Genomic DNA, 14398 nt, shown 5'->3' with positions numbered 1-14398 from the left:
ACCACAAAAACAGCGAACAGAAAACCACCGTGAACATTTCTACATTTACAGTGATGGCTTGTGACATGTCAGAGTAGTGTTCCTGACCTCTCCAGCATGAGCTTCTTGTTCTCCTGCCTGAAGTACGTCAGCTCGTTCCACACCGTGTCGCTGTCCTCCTGCTGCAGGCTCCGCGGGTCCGACCTGCGAGCCTTCGGCCGCTTGCCACTCCTGGGGAAACATGGAGTAAGTTACAGAAGGCTATGGGACTACTTCTACCTCCTGCTACAGGCTCCGCGGGTCCGACCGACGTGCCTTCTGCCGCTTGCCGCTCCTGGGGAAACGCAGAGTGAGTTACAGAAGGCTATGGGACTACTTCTACCTCCTGCTGCAGGCTCCGCGGGTCCGACCTGCGAGCCTTCTGCCGCTTGCCACTTATGGGGAAAAAAAGGTGCAGAAGGCCTTGTGTTGGCGTAAGGGATAGATTGTTTGGCCCAGAACCCAGAGGTCCTGAGTAAGAATCCTCTGACAGGATAATGTAATCAGACAAATGAATTTTTTCTCCTTTTTCAGGAGCACCAGCCATTGCTGTTAATATCTATATTAACAATATTTAAGGTTCAATTAACAAGGTTCAATTAGAACAGCATCTGTATAGCCGGTAAAACTGCCCTTCGGCGTAACAAACCAGATTTGCACTCTGTGCAGCAGCAGCTGGTTATATTACACTGAACGACCTGTCACACCTAACCTTTACAAATCTAGGTGCAAGCGTTGTTTAAAGCTATCTAATGAGGATGCCCCTACTGTACATGATTAAGGTTTTGTGGAATCTTACTTCTCATGTTCTTCATAAGTCTTGATCTGTTCCTTGAGAATGCGGTGGCTGGACTGTAGCGCTCTGAGACGGTTCAGCCGGTTGTCGTGAGCCTTCTTCAGTTCACTCAACTCATTGTCCTTAAATGTGGAGATACCAATCAATCAATCAATCAGTCAATCAATAAACCAATCAATCAATCAATCAATTAATCAAGTACATTGCATGGTATGGTTTTCTGCACTTTGTTCAACTCACTTTCCTTAAGTGTATCCTTATATCAACAAACACATGTGCCTTGTCAAATCATTGAATCTACCCTAAGGCTTGTGTAATTACAGTTGTAGACAAGGCTGTCTCCGTACTTGTTGTGACGGATAAAAATTTCATGTCGTCCACCCAAAAAATCTGAAGTTCATGACATGAAATTGATGAAAATGTATCTTCGTAACCTTTTAAAGACATAACAATGAAACTTAATAGCTTAGTCAGCCCAAACAATGAGTGGGACAGAACAAATTCAAAGCTAACAACAGCCAGCCCTGGTTGTAGAAGACCTTACAAAGGCCCCTGTACTTTGTTCTGTTAATAAATTTCATGATGTAACATTATACATGACAGTTACCTTGAACTTGAGTTTCTTCAGCAGGTCTGCAGCTTTCTTCTCAGCAGTGTCCAGTCTCCTCTGCTGCTCTATCACGCCCATCTTACGGTTAGGAGACAGCGACCGCGCCCTCGCTGGAACCCTTCCCCCAGCACCACCCTTTGAAAAGACATTCAATTTAGTTTTCTTCACACTGACACACAACTAGGGGTTTCAAACGTTTGCCTTTATAAGGTCCAAGTCCAAGTTTAGGTCCAGAGATTTAGGTTCAGGTCCAGACCTGGACCTGATCCTGTGCAGTTGATGTTTTGTTTTATTAGACCAATATTAAGCATGGAGAAATAATACTGACATGCACAACTATAAAAGTTTCTTGGTGAGAAAACTTTCAAGATAAACCAGTGTTTGATATTTGAATGTTACACTGTCTTATTTTAAATGCCTTCTTTGTCAGAGGGGAGACTCTGGACTCAGGTTTTAGGCTTTCAGGTTTTTTGGACTCGGTTCTTGGATGTTATAAACTCTAAGGTCCGAATCAGGTCCAGCGAACCGGTTCCCACCCCTACACACAACAGTAAACTTTAAGATAAAATCAATAGCCTGTTTGCCAGCCTTTTTTAGCTTTACTCTGCGGAGCAAAGTAGAATAAAGCTAAAAAAAAGATAAAATACCATTTGAAAGAAAGTCAGCTGAGAATGCTTCAGAACCGTAATAATGGTAGTACAATTACTACAGGTGCACTCTATATTGAGTTGAGTTTATTAAGATCCACAATTAGCTTAACAGCTACTCTTTCTGTGGTCCATTCAAAAACATGACTGGACAAAACTACATGACACACGGGAACACAACATATACAGAATATACAAATGATAAAAGTAAGATAAGGCTATTTGAGGTCTATATATACAATGTTGACAATATCTAATTACTTTACAGTTTAAAACTATATTGTAAGGAAATTCAGAAGGATGACCACAGTATTTATCAGTTCCCTCGGACTCAGTTTGTACTCAATATGTAACCTTAATCAATAAAGAGAAAATAAGTGCATCTATATATTGATGCTATGTATACCTTTCTTCCCTTCTGAAGTGGCGAGGCACCAGGAGTAGAAGTTGCTCCCTTCTCAAGATTCTTTAGTTGCCTACATAAAAAGTCAACATAGTTTGATTAATATGTGCACACAAAAAAAAATAGAGTAATATAAAGACTGATGAATCCAAGCAGCAGTCAAAACTGCCCAAGAAGACCACTCGGGGAACCAATGAAATCTGGTCTGTGTGGACAGGTGGTCACTATCTTTAATGCTTGTATCAATGGGAAAAATTATCTAAGGAACTACTAAAAAGTGATCACATACGTCAGGTGGTCCTTATGTAGAGGTGCTCACTTGTACAGGGTTGACTTTGAAAATTCATAGTCAACTGGCACAGACTACTTTTAAAAATTGTAGGCATCTCACCGACCAACTACCATGATGCAATCTGTATCTCTGTTATATTGTATCTGACCCTTACCTCTTCCCTCATGACCTCAATGAAAAGCGGCCTGCCTGCCGATTTGAGCTTATCATGAAGAAACAAACAACAGGCGACCTAGACTCAAAGGATACTAAGAGACCCCTCCCACCCCTGCAATGTATTTCTCCCACCTAGAGAGAAGCCTGACCATAATCTGAGGAACAGGGAAACCCGACACATGTACAAACTCCCACTCAGTAAGACCAAAAGGCACAGTGACTCGTTCATTATGAGGACTCTGAGAGACCTTCAAAACCTAGTGTAAGGCTATATTCGTCTGTCCTCGATCGTCCAAAGTTGTAACCTTTTTAATGTATATAAGCGCATAGATATGAATATTGTGATGTGTTTTTTAAAATCTGGTCCACTGAAATGTTTTAAACATACTTCTGTAAGAAATCTAATGTAATTCAGGTGTGTCGTCAGACAGACCTGCAATGTTGATTTCAGAATAAAGATTGATTGACCTAGCTCGTGACTGATTCCTAACCATGGTATGGAGAAAGTCAAGAGGTCATGGTTGGCCATGGGTTTAAAAGAATGTCTCATCACCTGTTCCTCTCCCTGAGTTTGTCCTTGAGTAGCTGGATCTCCGTCTCCTGACTCTCCAGCCGACACTCCAGCTGGATGGCGTCGGTGTTCACCTGGGTGTCCTGGGGAAACACAAGCCACAAATGTTATGTTTCTATATCTATTGTTTGTTTATTTATTTCACAAGTTCATCCACAGAAAAAGAGACAAAAAACAAGAGCTATCTACCATTCAAAAATCAAGACCATAGCTTGTCCCGAATAGGAGATATCAAAACCACTGCAGTGCCATGAGAAGCTGCTATAAGGCCCAAAATTTTACAAGACCTACCTACATTTGAAATATCAAGGCAATCCATTCAGGCCTTCTAGTGGTATTGTGGTACTGGCAGATAATGTTACAAACCCCCAAAAGACACTCATAAAAGACTGTAAAGGTTTACTAATTCCCCTGACGTATGACTCTATTGCACTTGCAGAAAAGATTTACCAACAGCCACTACACATACAAATGTGTATAAGACATATTCTTGTGTTTGTAAGTAGTAGATAGCATTTCGGTACCATGGACATGTCCTTAAAGGCAACCAAAGCAATATTGGGGCCCCAAAAATGGAAATAAAAAAATCCTGAAATCTTTATGGTAGTGACATTTACTAACATTGTTTAGCACATATGCGTGATAACGTTATACTTTAGGTAAGGATTTTAAAACCGTGCAAAATTGCGCTGTACGATGATTCCTATGACTCTTCTTTTTACTGTCTGAACAGCAGTACTCATGAACAAGCTGGATCTGTTGGACAGTTGTCTCTTCTAGATATTCTTATTCTATTTGTTGTCTCGTCCACAAGTTAATTGTACCAGCTTTTAAAATCATCTTAAACACTTGCTAATTAAGTTTTAATATCATAGATCCAACATCACTTCGGGATGTTGTAATAAGAAGTAACAAAGTAATGCTGGATTTGTGTAAATGATTATAACTGCAGTCATACACGTCTTCACTACTGTTTTCCCCTATACCGCAAACAAGACATTAGATCTACCACATGCAGGGCATTGAAATCCTGCTAGGAGGCCTTGAGCAGAAATGCACCAGTCCTTAACTTAGAAATACAGGCACAGTCAAACCTGTACTACTGACCACCTGTACACAAACGTGACCACTTTTTGCTGGTCCCTTAGATATTTTTCCCCCTGAAAGTTTGACACAAGCATAAGAGTCCTGTCTACAGTGACCACCTGTCCACATAGACCAGATTTCATCGGCCCTCTGAGTCACTATATATAACCTCAGTTTTGACTAACTGTAGCGTCAAAAAGATCAATTTTGCTTCAGATTGATTCCTACCAACATAGATGAACTTTCAAGCAAGAAACCCGTTTCTGCACTAGGTACAAAAATCAATTTAATAAACCTACGCTGACGGGCAACATGATGATCAATGCTAACAGAGTGCAACAACAGACAACCAAGCTGGAACAAGGGACCAAAAAACCCTTATGTGACTGCCACCGGTATCCACAATAAAAACCTGTGATGACAACATCAGGGACTTACAACCATCCCTTAACAGAGACAGGGGGCGCCATAAGCTTTCTCCAACTTGTGATCCACTGCTCACAGAGTAACGTGTTCAATCTGCAGAATGTGACGTCATAGAAGCCGTGAATTGCTCATTACTTGACAAAGACTGGTGTTAGAAAGTCACAAATTTGGGTTGGAAATTATAGTTCAATTTTACTTCAGATTGTGACTTCTACCGACACAGATGATCTTTCAACTGTTTCTGTTCTCTTCACACCACCTGAACACCAAATAAACCTACACTGACGGGCAACACGACGATCAATACTAACAAAGTGAGACGACAGCCCTTATGGGACTGCCACCGGTATCCACAATAGAAATCTGTGATGACAACATCAGACAAAGGAATGTGAAATGGAGCGGAAAGATGAGGGACGTGGACAAGGACATCGGTCCACCGGGAACCGAACTGCACGATGTCTGCTCCTGATGGTAAATTAGATCGTACACTTCAATGACAGGAGAGTCCGCTCCGGTATGTTCCTACAAGGCGATCGACAGTCCGTCGGGACCGCGGAAAGCCAATAGCTGCAAGGGCAGACACGCAAGGTGGCACGCGAGGGAACACGCCACGATCAAAGAGCGACAGTCATTGTTCAGCCACATCACCTCCGAACAGCCACTAAACAGAGATAAAGAACTCCCCATCAATTATTCATCGTCCTCAAGTACACAATGCGGAGATTTATGGTGAGACTTTGGGAAAGTTGCCCGGCCACAAGACACGTGTTAAAGGCTCCTCGATAAATCAATAACTCCTCGCAAAACAGTTTTAAAAGGACAGAAGTTGATTTGCGAGCTGGCTCCGGGGAGCTTACCCAGGGAAGGACACAGATGAAAGCTGGCTTTTAATAAATCAATACGTAAACTGTCAACTCCAAATATGAGTTCCTCTCTCCAGGAAAAAGTGCCCGGGGAGGAGAAAACAAAACGAGACAAGACTGCAAACGTCGTCTGGCCATTTCAGTCTCCTGGACACTCAAAGAAAGACGTTTTACCATTTTCAGGCCAATACATTTGTAGCACTTAAAAAAAAAGAGACTGTATCATAACAAATACAAACATACACTCTATGTCAATCTGCCATTCTGTCGATATTCATGCACTCATAGTTTTTAGAATAGAGGAGTACTGTTGTGTTGATTACTTTGTTATTGTTGACACACATTGTACATGTACACGTCATGCATAATATGTACAACTGTCGAGCAATAAAGTTCTATTCTACTATTCTCGTTTTCTCTTGTAAACACATTTAGCGTCAGGGCGTTTAGCTGCTTTTGTTTGAAGACATTTTCATGAGGGAGAACTCTGGCTTTTGTCTGCGGATCAATGAGTAAACTGAAAGCCCCCAGCTTTGTTGAGCTCAGCTTACTTATGGGATATGTGGACAAGAGCACTACACGTGTATCGACGCCGCTGTGACAAATGGAGTCGTACAAGGACTCGCAGCTCCTACTGCCTCTGCACCCCTTCCATCCCTGATCCCGCTGCCCCAGGTAAAAGCTGGCTTTTAATAAATCAATACAAAACCCTTCAGACTTCAAATAGTGCATGTTTCTCTCTCTCGAACTAACAGCTATGGGAAAAGTTGTGAAATGCCAACATTATCAATACAAAACCCTTCAGACTTCAAATAGTGCATGTTTCTCTCTCTCGAACTAACAGCTACGGGAAAAGTTGTGAAATGCCAACATTATCAATACAAAACCCTTCAGACTTCAAATAGTAGTTTCTCTGTCTCGAACTAACAGCTATGGGAAAAGTTGTGAAATGCCAACATTATCAATACAAAACCCTTCAGACTTCAAATAGTACATGTTTCTCTCTCTCGAACAGCTACGGGAAAAGTTGTGAAATGCCAACATTATCAATACAAAACCCTTCAGACTTCAAATAGTACATGTTTCTCTCTCTCGAACAGCTACGGGAAAAGTTGTGAAATGCCAACATTATCAATACAAAACCCTTCAGACTTCAAATAGTGAAGGTGTCTCTCTCTCGAACTAACAGCTAAGGAAAAAGTTGTGACATGCCACGAAAATGCAGCATGTGAAAATGGAGAACTTCTGCTTGTGGGTGGTTGTCACAATACTTTATAATCATTGCCAATCATCCTGAGACTGAGAGTTGGTACAGTTAATTTTTACCATGTTACATGGTGACATTATCAATAGACAGCCCTTCAGACTTCAGATAATTGATGTTTCTCTCAAACTAACAGCTATGACAAGACCTCGGAAATGCCATGAAAATTGTAAAGGGTCCAAAGGATATAAGTGAAAAGTGTGAAAAGTTTAGCTCATCATATGAACTCAATGAACAGTTGAGCTACTCTTCCACGGGTTGAAACAGAGAAGAAAGATGCTGTAAACACAGTCAAATCAGAGTCGTGGCCACTGCTTTAAGGACATGTCCATGGTACTGAAATGCTATCAACCAGTAACAAATACTCCAGTACTTATCATACAAGTCTGTAAGACTTAGTGTAAAGGCAGTTATAGTTCTTTTCTGCTACTGCAAGAGTCAGAAGTCATAAGAGTTGGCCTGTGTGTGAGGAGTGTGTCCTTACCTGGTCCCTGGGGTGGAGGTTGGTCTGTGTGTGAGGAGTGTGTCCTTACCTGGTCCCTGGGGTGGAGGTTGGCCTGTGTGTGAGGAGTGTGTCCTTACCTGGTCCCTGGGGTGGAGGTTGGCCTGTGTGCCTGTGTGTGAGGAGTGTGTCCTTACCTGGTCCCTGGGGTGGAGGTTGGCCTGTGTGCCTGTGTGTAAGGAGTGTGTCCTTACCTGGTCCCTTGGGTGGAGGTTGGCCTGTGTGCCTGTGTGTGAGGAGTGTGTCCTTACCTGGTCCCTGGGGTGGAGGTTGGCCTGTGTGCCTGTGTGTGAGGAGTGTGTCCTTACCTGGTCCCTGGGGTGGAGGTTGGCCTGTGTGTCTGTGAGGAGTGTGTCCTTACCTGGTCCCTGGGGTGGAGGTTGGCCTGTGTGTGAGGAGTGTGTCCTTACCTGGTCCCTGGGGTGGAGGTTGGCCTGTGTGTGAGGAGTGTGTCCTTACCTGGTCCCTGGGGTGGAGGTTGGCCTGTGTGCCTGTGAGGAGTGTGTCCTTACCTGGTCCCTGGGGTGGAGGTTGGCCTGTGTGCCTGTGTGTGAGGAGTGTGTCCTTACCTGGTCCCTGGGGTGGAGGTTGGCCTGTGTGCCTGTGTGTGAGGAGTGTGTCCTTACCTGGTCCCTGGGGTGCAGGTTGGCCTGTGTGCCTGTGAGGAGTGTGTCCTTACCTGGTCCCTGGGGTGGAGGTAGGCCTGTGTGCCTGTGTGTGAGGAGTGTGTCCTTACCTGGTCCCTGGGGTGGAGGTTGGCCTGTGTGCCTGTGTGTGAAGAGTGTGTCCTTACCTGGTCCCTGGGGTGCAGGTTGGCCTGTTTGTGAGGAGTGTGTCCTTACCTGGTCCCTGGGGTGGAGGTTGCCCTGTGTGTGAAGAGTGTGTCCTTACCTCGTCCCTGGGGTGGAGGTTGGCCTGTGTGCCTGTGTGTGAGGAGTGTGTCCTTACCTGGTCCCTGGGGTGGAGGTTGGCCTGTGTGCCTGTGTGTGAGGAGTGTGTCCTTACCTGGTCCCTAGGGTGGAGGTTGGCCTGTGTGCCTGTGTGTGAGGAGTGTGTCCTTACTTGGTCCCTGGGGTGGAGGTTGGCCTGTGTGCCTGTGTGTGAGGAGTGTGTCCTTAGCTGGTCCTTGGGATGGAGGTCCGCCTGTGTGCCTGTGTGTAAAGAGTGTGTCCTTACTTGGTCACTGGGGTGGAGGTTGGCCTGTGTGAGAGGAGTTTGTCCTTACCTGGTCCCTGGGGTGGAGGTTGGCCTGTGTTCCGGTGTTCCTGGAAATGTTCAGGGAATCTCTCAGCTCCAAAATGAGCTCATCCCTCTCCCGTAGGTCTGCCAGCAGCTCCTGAAGGTTTAAAAAAACATTCCTCTCAGTTCTTGTAGTGCGTTGCGGCACATAGGTCAGCAAATATATGTTGATAAAGTTATTAGGACTCAAATGACTGTGTATCTCTTTTATATTGTTTCTGACCCTTACCTCTTCCCTCATGACCTCAATGAAAAGCGGCCTGCGTGCCGATTTGAGACAAAGGTTCAAACAAACAAACAAACAAACAAACAAATTTCCTTGCTGTTTCAGTGCAGGGCATACTTTTACAGGGAGAGGTTGCTAGCCCTTAAACGTGTTCCAGGCACCTCCTCAAACACGGGAACACCCATTTTACGTCCCTTCCAAACAAGTGGTGCAGCCTAGCCCCAACTTAGATGTCCTGACCCAGGATTGAACCGGGGTCTTACATGTAGCTTCCAGTTAGCAACTAATCAGAACCAGGAGCTTAACTGTGAGGCTGCTACCAGTTGAGCTCTAGGGACATCCCTTCTTAGACATAGTGGTGGCTTATTTTCACCTCTGGGTAAACACAGTCGGTTTCCATTTTCGTGATGCACCAAGCCTCAGGTAGGTTTGTGAAGTGAAAAGGGCTAAGTGGCATGTGCTGTCCTGGATTCACCTGCTACCGTAAGGGCATCTATTTTTGCTGGGACTCAATTTTGCGGTTGGAGGCATGAATGAGGTTTTCGTGATGTTTTAAGTTTGCGTCTGAAACAATTTTGTAGTACAGCAGTAATATATTGGAAAAGCATAATCTGTGATTTCACGAATTGGGGATGGAGAGGTCACTGTAAAAATAAAAACCACTCGAAACATTTCAAGATTTACAGTATGACAAGACAAATGGGGCAACATTGTCTACAAGGTTTCTTCCTCTGTGGCTTTCCCCTGTGACCAGAAAATTCAAAGATGCTTCTAAGAATTGCAAAAGCACTTCCAGGAACTGGAGCCTATTCTCTGACCTGAAATGACGCCCTCCTTTGTCATGTTAGTTTTGTCAAGCAAAGGCCTGCATTATGGGGTGGCGGTCATGCGGCGTAATGGCAGAGTGTTCGGCTCAGAAGCAAGTGGTCCCGGATTCAAATCCTGTCATGTCACCGATCTTGTGCCCTTGGGAAAGACACTTTACACGACTTTCCTCACTCCACCCAGGTGTGAATGGGTACCTGACTTCGGTTGGGGAAGGTTGTATTGAGGTCAAAGGAGGTGCCTTGACCACGTTATAGGTGAAGGGCTAGCAACCTCTCCCTGTAGAAATATACCCTGCTACTGAAACATGTGCCACTAGGCACTACAAGCGTCAGAATGAACGAACAAAGCTTAACTATCACCATTAATACAAATTGTGGACTACATGATCATGAGAGTTGCTGAAGGCACGATTGCCTGTTAGTGAGAATGGCTGTTTGCCTGTTGTGTTAGTGAGAATGGCTGGTTGCCTGTTGTGATAGTGAGAATGGCTGTTTGCCTGTTGTGATAGTGAGAATGGCTGGTTGCCTGTTGTGATAGTGAGAATGGCTGTTTGCCTGTTGTGATAGTGAGAATGGCTGGTTGCCTGTTGTGATAGTGAGAATGGCTGTTTGCCTGTTGTGTTAGTGAGAATGGCTGGTTGCCTGTTGTGTTAGTGAGAATGGCTGGTTGCCTGTAGTGTTAGTGAGAATGGCTGGTTGCCTGTTGTGTTAGTGAGAATGGCTGGTTGCCTGTTGTGTTAGTGAGAATGGCTGGTTGCCTGTTGTGTTAGTGAGAATGGCTGGTTGCCTGCTGTGTTAGTGAGAATGGCTGGTTGCCTGCTGTGTTAGTGAGAATGGCTGGTTGCCTGCTGTGTTAGTGAGAATGGCTGGTTGCCTGCTGTGTTAGTGAGAATGGCTGGTTGCCTGCTGTGTTAGTGAGAATGGCTGGTTGCCTGTTGTGTTAGTGAGAATGGCTGTTTGCCTGTTGTGATAGTGAGAATGGCTGGTTGCCTGTTGTGTTAGTGAGAATGGCTGGTTGCCTGCTGTGTTAGTGAGAATGGCTGGTTGCCTGCTGTGTTAGTGAGAATGGCTGGTTGCCTGCTGTGTTAGTGAGAATGGCTGGTTGCCTGTTGTGTTAGTGAGAATGGCTGGTTGCCTGTTGTGTTAGTGAGAATGGCTGGTTGCCTGTTGTGTTAGTGAGAATGGCTGGTTGCCTGCTGTGTTAGTGAGAATGGCTGGTTGCCTGCTGTGTTAGTGAGAATGGCTGGTTGCCTGCTGTGTTAGTGAGAATGGCTGGTTGCCTGCTGTGTTAGTGAGAATGGCTGGTTGCCTGTTGTGTTAGTGAGAATGGCTGTTTGCCTGTTGTGATAGTGAGAATGGCTGGTTGCCTGTTGTGATAGTGAGAATGGCTGTTTGCCTGTTGTGATAGTGAGAATGGCTGGTTGCCTGTTGTGATAGTGAGAATGGCTGTTTGCCTGTTGTGTTAGTGAGAATGGCTGGTTGCCTGCTGTGTTAGTGAGAATGGCTTAAGGAGTGGTTGCCTCAGTAAGAATGGCTGAAGGCGTGGTTGCCAGTGTTAGTGAGAATGGCTGTTTGCCTGTTGTGATAGTGAGAATGGCTGGTTGCCTGTTGTGTTAGTGAGAATAGCTGGTTGCCTACTGTACCTGATGTTGCTGTCTCAGGTCCATCTCGGCAGCCTGGAGGGCGTTGAACTGTACGCTGAGCTCCGCATACATCTGGGGAACACAGAAGCACTGTTAGTAATGTATCATTCAAAAAGACTTTTAATGTTACAGTAAGATTTTTTACTTTACTTTCACGAGTGTAACTGGTTCTATAAATGTACTACATGGTTTTGTATTACACGTACAGTTGTAATTATACTGTAATTTAAGTCCACTGTGATTTGATTTTGTCATAAGGCTATAGGGAGAAAACGAAGACATTGCAGAGGTTTTGAGTTCGCAATAGCGCTACAGTCACATACTGCTACAGTACTGGAAACACCGGCGCAAGTATCCAAGTTGTATATAGCATTCTATCAGAGGACACAAAAGTTACTACTGGTTATTCAACAGGTGAGCTTAAAAAGGAGGATGAAATATGGGCGACGCCACCAAAATTGACCTACATTCCAGCAGGTAGTTTGACTTCAATTTGTATCCAGGATTGCATTACTGCACCACATGTCATTGTTCATTAGTATAAGCAAACAGACTACAGGTGACATATCGCTTAGATCCGGAAGTGTCAGTTTGTGATGAGTTGTTGGGGCAGGATCCCTGACTGATTGTCCAATATTTCATACCCGGATGTATTACAGTCGGTTTTTAACACCATCTGGGACCGACCAGCCCTTACTGGGAACCTGCACAGATAGATCATCAACTATCCGGGCTAAACCAGGTCAAGGATTGATGGTCTGGGCTTTGCTATGACACAGATGAGAACACACAAAAAGTTTGTCACTTTTTTTAAAGATCGCAACCAGCTGTATACGTTTGCAAACCACCAAGAATCAAAACTTTAAACATAGATTAGCATGGAAGCTCTTCTGTGTACTACTTGGTAGTAAATTAAATCATATTAGTACAATGCTAAACTTTTATTTTATTTATTTATTTATTTATTTATTTATTTGTTCGGCTGCGTACAATGTACAGCAGCCAAGGCTGCCCGACTAGCTATTGCTATTACAAGGGGCCAGCCTTGCTGCGAAAGTACATGATAAAATAGTTAAAAATAAAACATTCACATATACAATCCTACAACTCTTACCGTGAATCAATATACATTAAACTTTTATCCAACACAAAGGTGTATAAGGATCAAATTTTCTATTACTGTCGCCCTTCCCAGGATCAAAAATGCCGAAGTCACTGCCGAACGTTAACTCGCGAGAGTTACAGACACTTGACCTTATTGACACGTGCCTTTACGGATACGTGACGTCAGCAATTGGTCAAACATGCCAGGAAGTTTATAATGCCCACCGTCTCTGTAACTTTAGTGATGGCTGGAGTACATGGCCTCATTTATACCCCTCATAAATAAAGATAAAGAATAAATAAAGATGTTAGACAAACTACCTAAATTGCCTATTGAAACCCAAACCAACTCCCAAGCTAGAACATTTGGTATCACATGAAACAAAATGCATCTCAGTAAAGTAATAAATTACAAGTCTAACTAAACGTTTCAAAAAAAATTGTTTACTAAGTGAAATGTTTAACAGGCAGTTAAGTTAACTTAAAGTTTGTAATCATGTTTTGCTAACATTCAACTTTATCTTATGTGGTGCACCCAAAAGTCTTTCTGTGCACCTAATTCTTTTGGTTGGGTGCACCAGTGCACCTATTCCCATAAATGAATTTCAAGCCCTGGAAAAGATTTTTTCGGTCCCCCAAGTGGTCTTCTTGTCAACGAGCAGTTTTGACTGTACTGTCAAAGTTTTCCCAGTGGCAACAGTTGCCCACCACTTCACCCCAAAAGTTTCCGCCAGCCAGCTAGCCCAGTCGAGTTGGGTATCAAGTCCAATTTCACAGTCAATGTGCCCTGATAGACACCATGCTGAGTTTCTTCAGGGTGCCGTCACAAAGACATCTTCCGTCCATTCTTCACCTCGCGCACGCCCTGACACTGACGGATTCCCCGTGGACATCGCAGTCTTTATCTTTACCACGCCGTTTTGTACGCGTAAAGCCACCCTTCATGCTACGTCTTTCTTTGCAACATCCGTGCCCACCCACTTCAGATGGAAAAGGGACATTAAAGAAAACTACCCGTTCTGGAAAGACTGTGCAAGTATTGTACAATGGATGCAGTGTAAAATTTCATTTGAAACTGGCCTTATTTAAGGGCTGAAAGAGACAGACTTTATGAAAAAGTTACCACAATTTCCCATTGAGCTTTCACCTTCTAGAAAACCTCCACAAAAGTACATTTCTACTAAAAGCATAAAACACACTTACCGGTAATCATTAAAAACATGGGACTATTCAGTAGCTATGATTGCCTCCAAAGGAGAGGCTTAACCCCTCAGTGATGTACTTAGAAACATCAGACAGATCTTTTGACTAGATATTTCTTTATCTTTTTACATAACAGTATCTAGTATGTGTTCCCTAAATGCAATTAGCCTTCAGGCATGCGTTTGCAACTAAATAAAATAAAGCTAATATCTTCACCTCAGCACCACACACAAAGATGCAGCTGGTATTCCTTGGAAATTGTTATTCTAAGCCACAATCTGTCTGCAAAAAGTTATCAACTTACCGAAATGACAGAGAAATGTTCTTATTGGTTACAGGGAGGAGGAAGGTCAATCCGCTGACCACAATCCTTTATTACATGTATGTTATACATAGAAAAGACATACCATGACCGCCCCTACTGCTATTTGTCTGTATCTTTCCCCTCAGGTTCGCACCTTGACGAATCACATGTGCTTTTTATTCAGGGCGGCTGTATCTAACGGCAGGCAAGGTTCC

General features: G+C 43.9%; 2 protein-coding genes across 2 annotated transcripts in view; both read right to left on the bottom strand.

Annotated features, from left to right (window-relative positions):
- LOC136428971 (zinc finger protein basonuclin-2-like) overlaps window positions 1–14398 on the bottom strand; it is a 133543-nt gene that overhangs the window by 88125 nt on the left and 31020 nt on the right. The gene's annotated exons all lie outside the window — the stretch shown is intronic.
- Window positions 1–14398, bottom strand: part of LOC136428969 (centlein-like) — a 56892-nt gene that overhangs the window by 22766 nt on the left and 19728 nt on the right. Inside the window, exons 4-10 of the mRNA XM_066418820.1 lie at window positions 11573–11644; window positions 8863–8973; window positions 3476–3576; window positions 2478–2547; window positions 1422–1559; window positions 818–936; window positions 88–210 (exon numbers count right to left, since the gene is read on the bottom strand). Of these exons, the coding sequence (XP_066274917.1) occupies window positions 88–210; window positions 818–936; window positions 1422–1559; window positions 2478–2547; window positions 3476–3576; window positions 8863–8973; window positions 11573–11644 (734 nt within the window). The remainder of the gene's footprint in view (window positions 1–87; window positions 211–817; window positions 937–1421; window positions 1560–2477; window positions 2548–3475; window positions 3577–8862; window positions 8974–11572; window positions 11645–14398) is intronic.

This window comes from Branchiostoma lanceolatum, chromosome 2 (genome assembly GCF_035083965.1).
Source record: "Branchiostoma lanceolatum isolate klBraLanc5 chromosome 2, klBraLanc5.hap2, whole genome shotgun sequence".
Taxonomy (NCBI): domain Eukaryota; kingdom Metazoa; phylum Chordata; class Leptocardii; order Amphioxiformes; family Branchiostomatidae; genus Branchiostoma; species Branchiostoma lanceolatum.
The sequence above is the reverse complement of the archived record's forward strand: the minus strand, read 5'-3'. Positions and strand labels throughout refer to the sequence as shown.